General features: G+C 39.7%; 1 protein-coding gene across 6 annotated transcripts in view; it reads right to left on the bottom strand.

Annotated features, from left to right (window-relative positions):
* Positions 1-15,096, bottom strand: part of fcho2 (FCH and mu domain containing endocytic adaptor 2) — a 48,403-nt gene extending 33,307 nt beyond the window's left edge. For 2 of the 6 annotated variants that reach the window (XM_078272209.1, XM_078272210.1), the window contains exons 1-2: positions 14,761-15,096; positions 3,830-3,921 (exon numbers count right to left, since the gene is read on the bottom strand). In XM_078272209.1, coding sequence (XP_078128335.1) covers positions 3,830-3,921; positions 14,761-14,793 — 125 coding nt within the window. In that variant the 5' untranslated portion in view covers positions 14,794-15,096. The remainder of the gene's footprint in view (positions 1-3,829; positions 3,922-14,760) is intronic. The other 4 variants (XM_078272211.1, XM_078272213.1, XM_078272214.1 and 1 more) reach the window with 3 other exon arrangements.
* Positions 15,097-16,593: the final 1,497 nt, after the last annotated feature.

Raw genomic sequence — 16,593 nt, 5'->3', positions numbered from 1 at the left:
CAGTCACGTTACAGGAGAAGGTCGGCCAGGGGGAAACAGGACGCACGCACGCACGCACACACGCACGCACGCACACACACACACATTACACACACACAGGGCTGCAAGATATGACCTAAAATCAAAATCATGATTAATTGCACATTTTACCTCAATAACAATAAATGAATCAATCATATCATATCAAATAAATCATCTTTTCTGAAGCCATAATGTGTCCAGAAGACGGACACTGCGGGTTTTTTGGGCACAAGTTGCTCAGTTGACTCGGACTCGGTGTTTGAGTTATCCTCCATTATGCTTTCCATGCGTCTGACTGGTCCGGGCGAAGTCACGTGACTACACAGGCGGTAGAATGTTTTTAAGGAGAAAGTAGGCCTAGCAACATAATAAATTATCGGAATTATCGTCATGGGAAAAATACGTCGATAACAGCTTCTAAATTTTGATGTCGATACATTTTTGATTAATCGTCCGGCCCTACACACATCCATCATAAACACGCACAGGTACACACAGGCAAACACTGCACAACAACACAGAGGATGGGACAAGCTAAAAATGCATTCAGTGCTACATTCCCTTTTCCACATATATGTGTGAGCCCAGAATGGAAGTTATACATTAGCATGTTGTAAATACTGACAAGTGCCAGAAGAAACCTCTGCATTTCAATACAACCATAAAAAAAAATTTCTTAGTGTTGATACTTCTAGACTAGAACTTAAGAAAGAAGAAGTTTAAATTGTGTGTTGTGCACTGCAGAGGTATACATATTATAATGAGAAGTTTATTGTTCTACAGCTCATCTTCTATATAAGTCACACACACCTTTTAACCTCACATTCAGACATGCACTTCTCAAAGTGAACTTTGACTTGTTCCTTGATTCCGGTTTCATGTGTTGTATGTTGGAGGTTGTATTTTATGTTAGTTGCGACATAGTGTTCGGGCCTGAATACCGTTACCCCAATGTGACTTAAGGCAAAGAGGATCTTAGTCGGATTGTAATTCTGTGGGCTAAGATCCTATTAGCTATCTCTTTTATTTTATGTGGATATGACTGACAATGCTTTGACCTGAAGCAGACCATCAGTTATCACAATACCTGTCAATCAAATAGTTGATCATGTTTTAACCACAGATGGTATTGAAAGTGAAGGTTCGTTCTTGACATTGGAAAAAGTAGTTTGACCAAAATATTCTTAAAAAAGTAAATCTCAAAAGACTTGAAAGTTCATATGTGATGGCAACTAAGCAAACTCCATTCACTGAGAAAGACTGTAGTTGTGTCCCAACTTCATTCTACATACCAATTATACGCAGGTTAGGAGTATGTAGTGTGCTCACATGGAATAGTGACAAAATAAAGTATACTTAACACAGTTAAAAACAGTGAAATGCGGCTGCTCCTTACGTGGGCGGTTGTCTCCCACAATGCAATGCACAAAGAAAATAGAGTAGCTGCTTACAGCTGGAGGAATTTCAATAAATTGTCACTGGTGGTGAGACAGCTCTAGAAAGATCTTGGAATACAAAAAAATAAGTATTAAATCTTACGAAAAACTAGCAAACTTAAATTGGCAGTGAGATTCCAAAGTTGTGGTTTGACTGATCTGACTGCTACAACAGTATACTTTGACAATTAGTGTGTAGTACAGTACATACTGTATAAAGTTGGCACGATGTATTTGGGACACACTGTCTGAAGTATCCAGAAAGTATGTGTGCTAGTATGTGAACTTTGAGTTTTTCAACTGGAGTAGGTCATTCATTCAGTCACGTCCACCTAGAATAAAAGAACAACTGAAAATGAGACCGCAGAGTGCTGGTATTTTTCCATCTCTCATTGCAGATAACTGTGACAAATCACAAAGAGATTTTATGGATGTGTGTGCCATTTGGTGATTGCTAATATCATTTTAGCCTAAAAACGCATTTGGAAGAAGAGGCCCTGCTTGACAGAATTCTGTAGGAACCTATGAACACAGTGCACATAGCTTCTTTCTCCACCAGAGGGAGCCAAAGTGCAGTTTTTCTGTACTAAAAAATAAATAAACATGATACATCAGTCGGTGAACTGAAAAATCCGAGCCAGCCTGGAAACTTGCAAGGTGTGATTAGAGTTACTATACTCCTCAGCAGTTCAAAATGTAGATAGATAGATTTTTTATTGATCCCAAAAAAATGGGAAATAACGGTGTTGCAGCAGCAAAATATCAGACACACAGCACACATACAGAGTATATATTAAATAATAGGAAAAAATATACATTAAATAATAATAGAATACTACACGAGCAATATTTAAAATATATACAATTGTACATTCTTGTCCACCAGCCAAATGGCTAGTGAATGTTCAAATTTCACCAGCCACTCAAAAGATAACCACTGATTTTTGGCTGATGAGTGACGCAAATCTACTAGCCACTTGCATATTTTACAAGCGTTTGGCTGGTGAATGGAGCTCATTTTGTACCCTGCTCCTGAGAAATATAAGCCATTATGGTACAACACAATAAATTAATCTCTATCTGAACTTCTGTGTCCTTCGTGAATAATGTATTAATTCATTTGTATAGTATCAATAACATTTGCAGACTACAAAGAGTGTTAATATTTAAACAAAGGGTACAGCTTAAAGACAATTTATTGTCAAAACAAAATGTAGTCTGAATGGTTTAAACAGTGACGGTAAGCTTTACAAGTGGTGCACTGGCAATCATAAGAATCATTCAGCAACAGAAGTCCTTCAAAAAGTACATGGTTTTCCTTAGGAGCACCCTGTCACTATAGTAACAACAGTAGGTGTGCTAAAGAAGCTGATTTTACTTTGAATCGTGCCATAATGTCAACGTAAAATAACCTTTGAAATATCATCATTCATTATTAATAAGACATTCCAAGCAGCGCCCACTAAAACACAGTTAATCGAGCATATCATATCCTACACCAAGTGCACAAATACATTTTAAAAAGCGCTATTATACTGCATGGAAAGCCCAGTTTTATGAAAAGACCCTGTTTCCAGAGGTAAAATACTTAGGAGTGTCTGAGTGCAGTGGAATCCACTGCTGAATTCCAGTAGTAGACCATCTATCATGTGGCAGGTTATAAACACACACCTCTGACACGTCTTCATGGAGGTGGGAACATTTTGAAAATAAGTTATTATTATGGTATTATCAAGCTGCAGACACTGAAGGTGTGTAACATAATGCTAGGTTACAGGTGGGCTAATATTTAAGCTTCTTTCACAAAGAGGTTAAGTTTGCATAACATTCACACTTATCTACATCTACATTTAGTCACAATTTTGCATTCATTGACTACATGTACTGTTTGTTTTCCTAATAAATATGAAGAATCTCCATTAGAGAGATTCATCTCCATGTCGGAACTAGAGCTTGGATAATTAGCCAATTAACTGATTAGTTAAATTGACAAAAAAACACATTATGTAGTTTCAGGTTTTCAAATGTGAGGACACAGTGTTTTGGACTTAAAACATGAATCGATTAATTGAACATTTTAGTTGCAGCCGTAGTTAGAACAGACCCATATGTTCCGAGATGATGTATCTGTGGCAATCAGCGGTCTCAGCTAAGTACAGTGTCAATACAGGCACAGTACAAGGAACCGGAACTGCCAGTGCAAACTTGGAAGTACCTTTAAATACCAAGAACACCACAAAACAGGTAAAACCAGATACATTATAACAGGTTAATGAGTAATGTGTTGTGTGTGCTAGATAACAGGCTGTAAACTATGCAGAAATGGCCACCTCCTCAGACTAACTGATGTGTATCAGACTATGGTGTCTTACCTTTCTCTGATGAAGTCTGTCAACTCCTTGGAGGAAATTTGGCCATGCTTCATGTTATGGTAGAGCACATCAAAGCCATTGTTTTTGTCACCCTGCATTTTAGAGAGAAAAAAAAAAAAGGAATGCAGACAGATCAGTCACCGGAACACGCACCAAGTCTAACAAACAACAATACCTCGGGTGACATTACCGTGATGGCTTTTTGTACAAGCAGCATTCTCATTGTCTGCATAGCATCCAGCTGCGTTTGCAGCAGCCTCTGGTCAACCTTACTCATCTTTGCCATGTTTGAGAGTAATGGATGTTAAAAAAAATTCTGCAGCTCAAACTAATTATGTAAGAGACAGCCAGATAACAGTCTGTCTGTCTGTCTGTCTGTGTTGCCGTAACCATGCGACTTGGTAACTGGTGTCCAGTTGCATGATGCTTTAAAAAATGCAGGTACCTCTGAATAATTAATATGACTGAAAAATGTTGGGTTTACATTAAAGGAAATGTTTAATAAACATGAACGACCATACCCTTATAGTACAGAGTGAGTGTGAGTGAGTGACACTCCACCACCACCACCACCACTACTACTACTACTACTACTACTACTACTACTACTACTACTACTACTACTACTACTAATAATAATAATGATATAATACCATGAATAATGATTCATTCAGTATTTAAATACTCAACGATGGTTTACATGGTAAACAGAACACAGAAAAATAAATATGACAATGAATAAAACATAAATTGAATTGCAGTTTACGGCAAGTAAACCAATCTCAATGAATTGAAAGTTCAAAATTGCTCGTAGCTTTTAAGTGAGCTGTGTGTAGGTGTATGTTACGTATGTCTAGAATGTATGCCTGGGCTTTATACATTTGCATCCATTATAGTGACTTTATATATGGGCTCTTGGTGGGCCTGTCATATATTTATGTATATCATACTAGTCTCGCTTTGCCAGACCTTCCTCCACAGCGCTGCGGAGGAGGGTCTGCCTAGTCCACACAGCATTCCGGGATTGGAGAAAAACGTGCTCTGGTTTATTGACCTTTCTTTAAACCAATCACAATCGTCATGGGCGGCGCTAAGCTCAGAACTCAGAACCACGGTGCCTCTGCAAAATAGCCTCGGGAAGGAACTTGTTTTGGTGGAACATGTGTACGATTGGACACTCAGATTGGACAGATAGTTTAGCTAGCTGTCTGGATTTACCCTGCAGAGATCTGAGGAGCAGTTAACCATAGTCCTCAGAAATCCACCGGAGTTTGAAATACCAACACAAAGAAAACGGAAGGTACCGAAAATATGGCTGAAAAGAGTGAAATCCGGTGGAAATTCTGGCGGTAATGTAGCAATCCCGGAAGTGGAGCGTCGTGGGTATAGACAATTGACTTACTGACCAGTCCTTATACATATGGGACATATGGTATTTTATTACTTTTATTCAATGCTGTATTGCTGATTGCATGTCTACATCTCTTCGGCTCAAACATTAATAAAAAATTGCTCACAAAAAAAATCTAATCTATCACTAAGCTACCTCCTGTATTAGAGTGAGACCAATCACTCAGCCAGGCCTGACAGTCAATATTAGCTTATGGCAGACATGAGTAACAGGAAATTACAGAAAATTGAGTTACACCATTATATATCTATCCATCAGAAGAAGCACTGAAGCACTTCTTCTTTTTTTTTTTATTACTATTGTCTGATATATTGCTATCAGATTTTTTTTTTTTTAACTCCAGTATCGGTCGGGCTGTCTCCTGTATAATAAAATACTCTTATCTCAAATGCTAGGACTGATTAGATAGTTGGCCCATGTAGACTATAGGCAGCATCATCATCATAAAATGCATTAATGAACTTTACTATTAGATAAGACTTAGAGGGTTTGGTGCTGTGTTTGTATTCCACATAAGAGCTACATTGGTTTGGAAATCAATTATGGTCCCGACCCTACCTAGGCATGGGCCGGTATAAGATTCTGACGGTATGATAACCTTCAGGAAAAATATCATTGCGGTATGTATATTTCAGCTTTAAAATGTTTTATTTTTTTATGTCTGGGTAAAAAACTTTTTTCCATTGTCCACAATGTATTTTATTTTTAAACACACTGCTCATTGGCAGGGAGAGGGATTTCTAAACTGCACTTTCTGTTTACAAAACAAACAAAAAACAGCTGATACATTTTTTTTGTGGTTTTCAAACCGTGACTTTTTCAAACCGCGGTATACCTTGAAACCGGTAACCGGCCCATGCCTAACCCTACCTCAGTGTCTGTCTGTCTACAACAGTACGGCTGACAGGTCAGGCAGGTTGGTCATCAGAGCAACACTATTTTAAGCAGGGGCCTACAGTCTTAGGCCACTTAATCTTAACACACCTTCAACTCAAACGCCTTCTTGTCACTTCTGAGAAGAGAAGAAGAATCACTTTACTTCCTCATCGCCCTCAATTAGGTTGTTTCTTCAATGAGGGAGGAAACATCCAAACCATGGCTGAGAGGCACAGATAGACAGCAACATGGCTAAACTACTGACCAACAGAATACAATAATAGCCACTGAATTAATGGTTATGACTGTAATGGTTTGGGACAAGGAAAATGGTAAAATATATTAAATTCTGCTGATCAGCATGTAGAGGACGCACTTGCTATAGCCCAATGAAGACAAATAAGGAAACTCATACTTTTACCCAAACATGAAGTCAACATGATGACACCGCTGTTCACAGCAGTTCATCCTCATTCTCGTCTAAATCTGCGAGCCAACTTTGTTTCACCTCAACCCGAGACTGTCACAGACACTTCCTTGGTTCCTGGAGCAATCCACTATCATAGTGACATTATGGCACGATTCAAAGTCAAATCAGCTTTAACAAACCCTTGTTTTCCCACATTGACAGAGATGAAAGGTCAGGACGTTTGTGTCCAAATGAAGCTCAGCGGTAGCTCTTTATTGACAGAGCAAATAGACATTAAAATGGAAAGCATCCCTCTCTAGGCAACAGCTCACTGGCCTACATTCTAACCATAGACTGTGAAAATAAGTGCTTCCTGTTGGAACAAGATAACTATAAGAAAAGTACAAGTTTAGCAGTTACCCTGCCTGCAGCATGACATGCAAACTACTGCACGCAATGGATGTCAAGACAGGAAGGTAAGACACAGACCATAACAATGAACCTTACATAACACCTATACTAGACAGAAGCTCAGTCTGTAGGGAGTTGGGTTGGGAACCGTAGGTGGACTGGTAGCTGGAGAGGTGCCAGTTCACCTCCTGGGCACTGCCAAGGTGCTCTTGAGCAAGGCACCGAACCCCCAACTGCTCGGGGTGCCTGTCCATCGACAGCTGCAGCCCCCTCACTCTGACATCTCTCCATTAGTGCACGTATAGGTACTGAGCATGTGTGTGTATTTCAATCCAGCTTTGTATTACAGGCCTGGCATATATATATATATATATATATATATATATATATATATATATATATATATATATATATATATATATATATATATATATATATATGTGTAGGAGTTGTGTAGTATATATAGTAGTATATATACAAAGTACAATATTTCCCTCTGAAATGTAGTGGAGTAGAAGTAGAAAGTGGCATGAAAAGAAAAGACTCAAGTAAAGTACAAGTACCTCAAATTTGTACAAGACTTGAGCAAATGTACCTAGTTACATTCCACCACTGGCCTAAACTGAAAGAAACACAAAGTGAGACACATTGACAATTGGCCAATCGGTCAACAAAACTGGGAAGTGACAAAAGTGAGCAAAAACACGCGGCTCCAAACAGAGCAGAACAGGAAGTGAGTCCATTCTGTGCACCAACTGTGCTCATGTGGAATGGGATATCAATGAATACAAAATAAAAAATAGAAACAAACACAGGAAACAGCTCTGGGCGTTTTGGACTTTTCAGCAGGTTACAATACTGGAATTCTGCAAAACATAATCCTATGGCGCAGTAGGCAAGAATATAAAGAAGACATCGCCTTAGCTAGTTTAGGACTGTACAATTACATCATGAGCAGCGGCAGGGAGAAGTGATACTGGAGTGCCACACAGTTTCTCAATGTCCTCCTCTGGACACTCATTGATGAAAGCCCTGTACTGGGTGTTTAATATTCTAACAACACATGAATGTGACATTCAGAAGTACTCATTATGCTTGGATTTAGATGGAGACGTTTTTAACTCCCAGCCCCACCCAATAGGGAGGAGAACATGCTGAGAGAGTTAGCAAACATGTCAATCAAGGTTTGTTTGAAAAAAAAAAAAAAAAAGCACAGTTTGCAGCTGAGACAGCTTCCAACAGACTGAGAGTTCATGAAAAAAGGAAGAGAGTGAACAGCGTGACTTGACTATGACTTCAGGTTATACAGTGGTATTTAGACTCAAACTGGTTGGTTCTTTTCCAGGAAAAGAAAAGCTAGGACATCAGGACTCAGGTCCTTGTACACTGACTGAGAGCTGCTAAGGGTTAATGGAACTCTTAACTGAAGTTATCAAGCAAACAAAAACTTAGCATTCGTGAATAAGCTTTGACTCTCAATTCTGCCATCTTTTTCCTGAAGACAATTGAATCCTTTGATTTCTAATCATTCCTGTTCACTTTCATGGGCAATATTAACACGTCTAGATAGTCATTTTGGTATGAGTATTGGAGTATAATCTAAACGTAATCTTAACTTGGTGTCTAAAATTAGACCACACACAACACACACACAGCTTTTTGTTATAGCTTTTTTTTATTTATTTTTTTAAATCTATTCGGGGTAGTGTATCTTTTCAACTTCTTTTATATTATTTATTCATTTGTATTTTTTCTTTTTTTGTGTGTGATTAATTGCGTTAATTGTAAAATATGATTTGTATTTTCAAATGTTGTGTAATCTGAATAATGTCTTGTGCGTATGATGTGTAATGTGATGTCGTAAACTGTACTGTACCCCAGGAAGAATAGCTTTTAGCTTATGCTGAAGCTAATGGGGATCCAAATAAAACAAACAAACACTAGAGGATGGATACCCGAACCAAGTATTCGGCGGCCCGGGCCGGGTTTGGACAGATATTTAGAAATGATGTTCGGGTCGGGCTCGGGTCGGGCTCGGTCACATCAGTACGATAAGGCATTGAACATATTACATTTAAAAAAGCTTATTATGTAGGTGCGCGCCTGTGTTAACGTGCGCTTGTTGCCCCGTATGCGCTGATGCGCTCATCTGTTGACATTTCCGAATGCCTTCCTACAGTTGCTTAATAAAAGCGGGCTTTCCACACAAACAAGATTTTAACTGTGTCGGGCTCGGGTCAGGCTCGGACATAAATATCTTAATGCCTGTCGGGCTCGGGCCGGGTTCGGTTACTGCTCTGTAGGACGCAGGCCGGGCTCAGACAGAAAAATGCGGCCCGATCCGCACTCTAACACACACACTACACCACACTTGAAGTTAGGCATTTGAGCTGCAATGATTAGTAGATTAATCAATAAGTCAATTGACAAAAAAATTCTATCAGCAATTATTGAGAATCAATTAATCATTTAAGTCATTTTTCAAGCAAAAACACCTAATCGTAACTTTCAGCCCTATTTAACATGTTAATCTTTTGTCTTGTCTTTGTGTATATATATATTTTGCCCAGTAAGTTATTTTAATGACCTAAGTATGAGACACAGGAAGTGGTATAATGAAATAGCCCAGTTCAAGTGTGTGTACCATGAAGCCATGGCCAGAAAACACACCACAGACTGCTTTTAAAATACACACTGTATTGTGTTTTCACACACAACAATAACATAATTGTAATAATTACAGAGTAAAACGAACACAGAAAGAAACAGTTAGGCTACATGGCTAACATCTTGAATCTGAAAAGCCACCTTAAAAGGACAGATAAACAAAACCACAGTGCTGCAGTTTATCATGTAACATCTGCCGGGCAGAGGAGGCCAGGAATTCACTCTCTTTCTGTGAGAGTATAATACCAGGCATTTCAACATCCTGTGTATGTAGGGAATCAAGTGTTTACTGCCTGACAGGCAGTAATGCAACCCATGACACGGAGAGAGCTCTGCTTATCTTTCCATAAATATACGGCCTTCTTCTCCGAACAATAAAAGATAAACTAAGTTTGAAAGTCTCTCAAAAATTCCACTAATTTTAGTATGTTGATATATTGTCTTATTCACAAGGTAGTCTGCATCGAGGGCTGCAACTAACGAGTATTTTCATAATTTGCCCAATTTTTTTCCCCAAATAGTCAATTAATCATTTAAAATATTGACAATTCCCATCACAATTTCTTAAAGGTCCCATGACATGGTGCTCTTTGGATGCTTTTATATAGACCTTAGTGGTCCCCTAATACTGTATCTGAAGTCTCTTATATAGGCCTTAGTGGTCCCCTAATACTGTATCTGAAGTCTCTTATATAGACCTTAGTGGTCCCCTAATACTGCATCTGAAGTCTCTTATATAGACCTTAGTGGTCCCCTAATACTGCATCTGAAGTCTCTTATATAGACCGTAGTGGTCCCCTAATACTGTATCTGAAGTCTCTTATATAGACCGTAGTGGTCCCCTAATACTGTATCTGAAGTCTCTTATATAGACCTTAGTGGTCTCCCTAATACTGTATCTGAAGTCTCTTATATAGACCTTAGTGGTCTCCTAATACTGTATCTGAAGTCTCTTATATAGACCTTAGTGGTCTCCTAATACTTTATCTGAAGTGTCTTTCCTGAAATTCAGCCTTGATGCAGAATTACAGCCACTAGAGCCAGTCCCACAATGAGCTTTACTTAGGATGTGCCATTTCTGTGTCTGTAGCTATTGAGAAGGAGAGGGGGGGGGCAAGGTGGAGAGTGGGGGTGTAGCCTTGACCAACTGCCACTTTGCTCATTTGAAAGCCATGATGTCTCTCTCTCATGGGCGGGCCAAATTCTCTGGGCGGGCAAAGCAGAGAAATGGGAGGTAACCTTTCCCCTTATGACGTCATAAAGGGGAGATTCCAGATCGGCCCATCTGAGCTTTCATTTTCTCAAAGGCAGAGCAGGATACCCAGGGCTCGGTTTATACCTATCACTATCTCTAGCCACTGGGGGACCACAGGCAGGCGGGGGGAACTCATATTAATGTTATTAATTTTCATGCCATGGGACCTTTAAAGTCCAAGGTGAAGTCTTCAAATGGCTTGTTTTGTCCATCAACAGTCCAAATCCTTGAGTTCACTACAAAGAAAAGCTGCATGTCCTCTCAATTGAGAAGCTGGAAAAGAAAAAAAAGAAAAGAAAAAATGACCAAACAATTATTAAAACGGTTGCCAATTATTTTCTGTCAGTCGACTAATCAATTGACCATTTCTCTCTGCATCCATTCAGAGATAGTTTTTCGACACTGATTGCCAGGTAACCTACATGCTTTACACAACATGTGTATAAGACATTACGCAGAATAGGATCCAGTAAATAAGATTTGCAGAAAATAAAATATTACACATACATGTACATCTTAAAAGAATAAGAGCTACGTCACTGTTAAATAAAATATATTGCTATGCAGGCCGCAAAGTGGAACTACTTTACAAACCAACCTATTTCCCTTAACTTGTAAAGAGAACTAACAAAAAATACTTTGTCATGGCCGTTAAAGTCACTGCTGTAGAGTATATAGGATGTGCATTAATCACATAATGGTGCAAAATGTATCATAGGTAGCCGAGGTGTGCTTTAGGAAGTCTTGGTCATATAATTTCTACTAGCAGCTAGTAAACAGGAAACAATCAGGTGTGTCCCAGCTGACATGACTCCTGTATGCTCAGGGAAAAGCAGTGGAAAGAAGTATGACTGCACATTTTCACTGAGGAATTGAAGAATAGCTAAACAAGACTCCCTCTCTCCAGACAGACTGTAAATGATAGCCTGGTGTAGCTGCAGACCCCAGACCCAGAGCACAGAGCGGGTAGACAGCAGGATGACATCAGAGTCTGGGAGTGGTGCACTGAGCTGTCACAGCACACTAACACACAGCGTATTAAGCATGTGGTAAGCACACACAGGCCAAGCTTTGTTGGTGGTATAAAGTTAATGTAGAAGAACGTCACCACTACTTACAGTTAGGGATGTGACATCAAGTGTCTGGCTACTGGCTACATCCCAGAACAGGTTAGTTTATCAATACTTTTGACCCATTTAAGCACCACAATACCCAGCATACAATAGGAGATCATGAGACACAAAGCAGTAAAATCAATAGGGCAGGATTTCTGTTTCAAGCTAAAACAAAAGTCAATGTTGACCAAAACCAAAACCTTTTCTCCCTAGAGGGACTGTAACCTCGCAACTCAATCCCACTGCAAAACTCAGCAGGGTCTTCCTCTAAAGACAAAGACTGAGCGAGGAATTTGGTCATTTGTGCAAATTGAAAGAAAGTGTATCACCATAGTGCATCTCTTCTTACTTCAGTCACTGCAGTATTATTGCAAAGTTCACATCAGACCATAACTTGTGGGGGTGTTACTGTGAAACTTGAATACAGTGTGAGAACCTATTAGAGCGTGCACGCGCGCGCGCGCACACACACACACACACACACACACACACACACACACACACACACACACGGGAGAAGAAGGCCATCTCGGCCGGGGCTATTGGCTGTATCAACACTGTTTGCTTATCGCATTGCCATCTCATTTTCCCATGCCATGCTGGAGGCTAACAGACTCCACATTAAACATAAGCTCATCATAGATGTAGGACAAAAAACTTGAGCATTAGGCCAACTACCTGCTGCCTCGTTTTTACTTGACATAGCCTACTAATCCACTGCCTGAGACATTTTAAGCACATGTGGGGACAGTCACACATTCAAACTTTCATCAACAAGCCACAGTGAACTAGCTTACTCATGCACATTCCACACAGAGAAAAAAAAAAAAGGGAAACGGACATTTAAGACTTGCACCTAAATCTAGTGAGCGGAAACGTTGCAGCCAGTGACCAATCAAGTGCTGCAACTTTGACAGAGACGACATGGCAGTACCATGTCTGGCTCCTAATTCCTAAAGAACTAGTTTATTCAAAGGGGAGATCCATGCCAAGATTGCATACAATGCCACAAATCAACAAAAATGCCTCTTCATAGAGTACAGAGTGAAAAAGCGTAGAGTGGGGACAGGTTTATACTCCGGCATGCTGTGTAAAAGTGAAGCCTGATGTGTGTGTGGGTGTCTGCTTGTGGTGATGATTTGCAGTCAAGTCAAAGGGAAATGGATGCATCCCCTAATGCCAAGTGTGTGTGTGTGTGTGTGTGTGTGTGTGTGTGTGTGTGTGTGTGTGTGTGTGTGTGTGTGTGTCCTGCATGTTAAACACACAGCTGATCTTTGCCATCACTGGATTCGCTTGTGTCCCACAGTGCAGGGCACAAAGGGCAGATTGAAGAATCAAGAGTGTCTAGGGCTCGAGGCTCTCCTCTTTTCCATTTAGTTAATGATGAAGTCTCCTTTAGAAAAATGCTTTGGAGGTTGACAGCACTGTACTTTCTAAATTGGTTTGCTTAATATAATTTTCAGTAAGAAAGTTCATTTTATCAGCTATGTAAGCAGGATATTCTTTCCAGCTTTTACCACCTGGAAATGAGGTCAACTGAGGCTAAAAAAAACAGAGCTGTTTCCCACCTTAGGGAAGACAGGGATGCATTATGAATGGTGGCTATTTGACAGTACTTTGATACAATTACAACAGCCTACAAAATAGACATATATGAACATCTCATTCACTAAATCTATACTATATGTAAAATATATATGTTTTGACAGCATGAAATGTAAAGTTAGCACTGCATTTCCAAGAGCTGTAAGTGCACCTGATCATAGCTAGTTAACAGAGCAAAGCAATAACACATTTATTAGCGTAGGCCTATATCTCCCATATTCAGTCACCCCATTTACCTATGGCTATTGTCCATAACCCCTTGGGGTGGTTGCAAGAGACCACAACATTTATAAAGTTCGGATGACTCAATATAGGATTAAAAATCCAAATGATTACCCATACTTGCAGCAGTGGTAATAGTGCAATACATGTATGACCTTATCATTTAGAGTTTAGAGAGAGAGCAGCCCTAATGAAGCTGGCGTTGTTTTCACCTTTGATAACACGGTCTTTATGGCTTTAGTGTTTTTTGGGGGGGGAAGCAATAAAAGAAAGAAAAAGACAGATTGGTGGCGGACGAAATTAATATCAGTGAAACAGGCATTTACTTCTCAACCTGCAATAACATACCGTGGCCACGTCAAATCGGAAACGAAATGACCTCTCGGAAGTACATAGACAACACTGTACACAGCGTAATAGTAATACATGCACTACAGCTGTGGCTATACAAAAAATATAAGCTAAATGTCCAATACAATATGAGAGTGCTTTCGTGTTTTTAAAGCTGTGCTCTAACTTACTAAACATCTGGCCTCTCACCGAAACTTTATTACGGAAGAAAATGACGCGAACGACCAGGCTATGACTGACAGCTGAAACGTCCAATGACATTCATGGAACTGACCATAAACATTCCAAGCAAGCCCAAGAGAGCCAATTAGCGGGAGCAAGGGTGGATTCGTTGAGATTTCATGTTAGATAGGTTTACAGAGGCCCAAACCCCGGGGTGGCAAAATAATAATCGCCGAGGGAAATTAACGATTGCCGGGGGGCTGCTGACCAGTAGCCTAGTCTGGCGGCACCGGACACCGCCTGTTCAGCGGCGGCAAGCTTCATACCTCTGCAACGTGAATAGTACTTGATTCCTGGGCTGACATGAACATGATAGGGAGGGAACACAGCAAGAGAATAATAAGGAATAGCACCGGTGTAAACACCGTGAATAAAAACATCACCTACCCAGAAATTCTCTAGGAAGTAGGGCGTTATCATCTTGTTTTATTCCTCTTCACCGCAACTCTGGAATATGTTGTAATGCAACTTTTAAAGCGTAAATCATCCAGCGTCCTCCCCCCGTTTCTGTTGTATCTGCCTTTCCCCGTTTTCCTTCTCTCCCCTTTCTTCTCCCTCCCCACCTACAGACTCCACCTCCACCACTCGGCTGTATTGCGTCTCTCCCCTATGGTTTCTTCCCGTAGACATGTAGACATTTGGGTAGACGAAACAGCGCTACCAATGGCGGAAATTGCAAACGACTGGCCGTCGCCATGGCCGTGAGAATGGCCGTCTCTGTGTAAAGTGCTGCCTTCAAGTGATCCGCGTCAACTTATGCACTCGTGTGTAGACTCAACATGTTGCAGCGGCACATTGAGGAGGATACGCTCCGAATTAGGTGAAACATTACTGTTTCAATTCTTTGAAAACAGAAAACGCGAAAACAAACATACGCCGGACTACAGAAATACACACAATACCCATAATGCTAAATGAAATCATATAATATTATGTTCCAACCCAGCTGTGAACACAACTTCGCATCTATTCAGGCTTCTTTTACGCAGGTGTGCATTACATTTATTAGTACAGCTTTTGGCCGCCATGCCTACTAAAATGATAGTAGCCAAACATAGATTCATACATAGGTATAACGAGTTCAAATAGTAGCCTACAAGTAGCCAATCGTTTTTCTAGGTGCTATGTACAGTATATAAAGTTATTATTATTTCAAGCCAAACAACTAGAATGAACTTCAGCGTGATAAGATGCATTTGTGATGCTGTATTGTCATATTGGCACAGCCTCCATTACATTTGCGTCTGCACACATTTAATGCATAAGTGCTTGTGTGTGACGCATTTGGTGACCAGAGTTGTACTGACAAATGTTCTAGCTTCATGCATGACACCTATGGTGAAATTATGTAGATCTGTTGTTGGATACAGTTAAGTACAGTACAGTAAATTGCTATCTAATTGTGTTGTTTGCATGAATGGTAACTGTCATCTATCTCAAGAAATATGAGGGGGAAAAACACATTTTTAAATAAAGCTACCTTTATCCTGCTAAAACATATTTTATGTGGAGGAGGACTATTGCCTCAGGCTCTTCCTGCAATGGTTACAGGAAGAACTTGATACAAGATTTTAAAGACCTATGATGGAAAATTTGATTATAATCACACACTAGACCCAAATTGAGGAACCTGTATGCAAAGTCAAATGCAGCACTAAAATGAAGCTGGAATCTGAAAACCCCTCAGCCACTGTCACAACAGATAAGACAGGACAAGCCACTGAGACAGCAGTTAGAGTTGGGAGATGTGATACTCAACATCTGAGTTTCTACCTCCTCCAAGTTTCCTTGCATGGTAATATTGTGTAGCTGCAGCAGGAAAAGTGCTCTACAAAATTAGAGAACATACAAGACAAATGCCCATAAATAATGTAAACAATTTATTGGAACAATGTACAGATTCAAGCAATGGTAACCAGTCACATCCACTATATCATCTTACAAATATTACAAAATTACTACAGTACAATATAGATTCTTTGCATGATCCAAAATATTTGGTGGCCCCAAAAGTATTATTATTATTTTTTTTTAATTCAGCAGCTTATTAAAAAAAAAAAAATTCAAATCATGTCTATCAAAATGACGTTTTTACTTTTATTAGCAAAAAAGATGAAGGCAAATAGTCAATCAAGTTTGAAGGCTAAATGAGAATACAGGAGTTTTTAAACATTCCTTAATTTTGGTGGGTGCTTTATAAAATACAAATTTTCAGTAAAG

The sequence above is a fragment of the Sander vitreus genome, chromosome 16, assembly GCF_031162955.1.
Source record: "Sander vitreus isolate 19-12246 chromosome 16, sanVit1, whole genome shotgun sequence".
Lineage (NCBI taxonomy): Eukaryota > Metazoa > Chordata > Actinopteri > Perciformes > Percidae > Sander > Sander vitreus.
The sequence above is the reverse complement of the archived record's forward strand: the minus strand, read 5'-3'. Positions and strand labels throughout refer to the sequence as shown.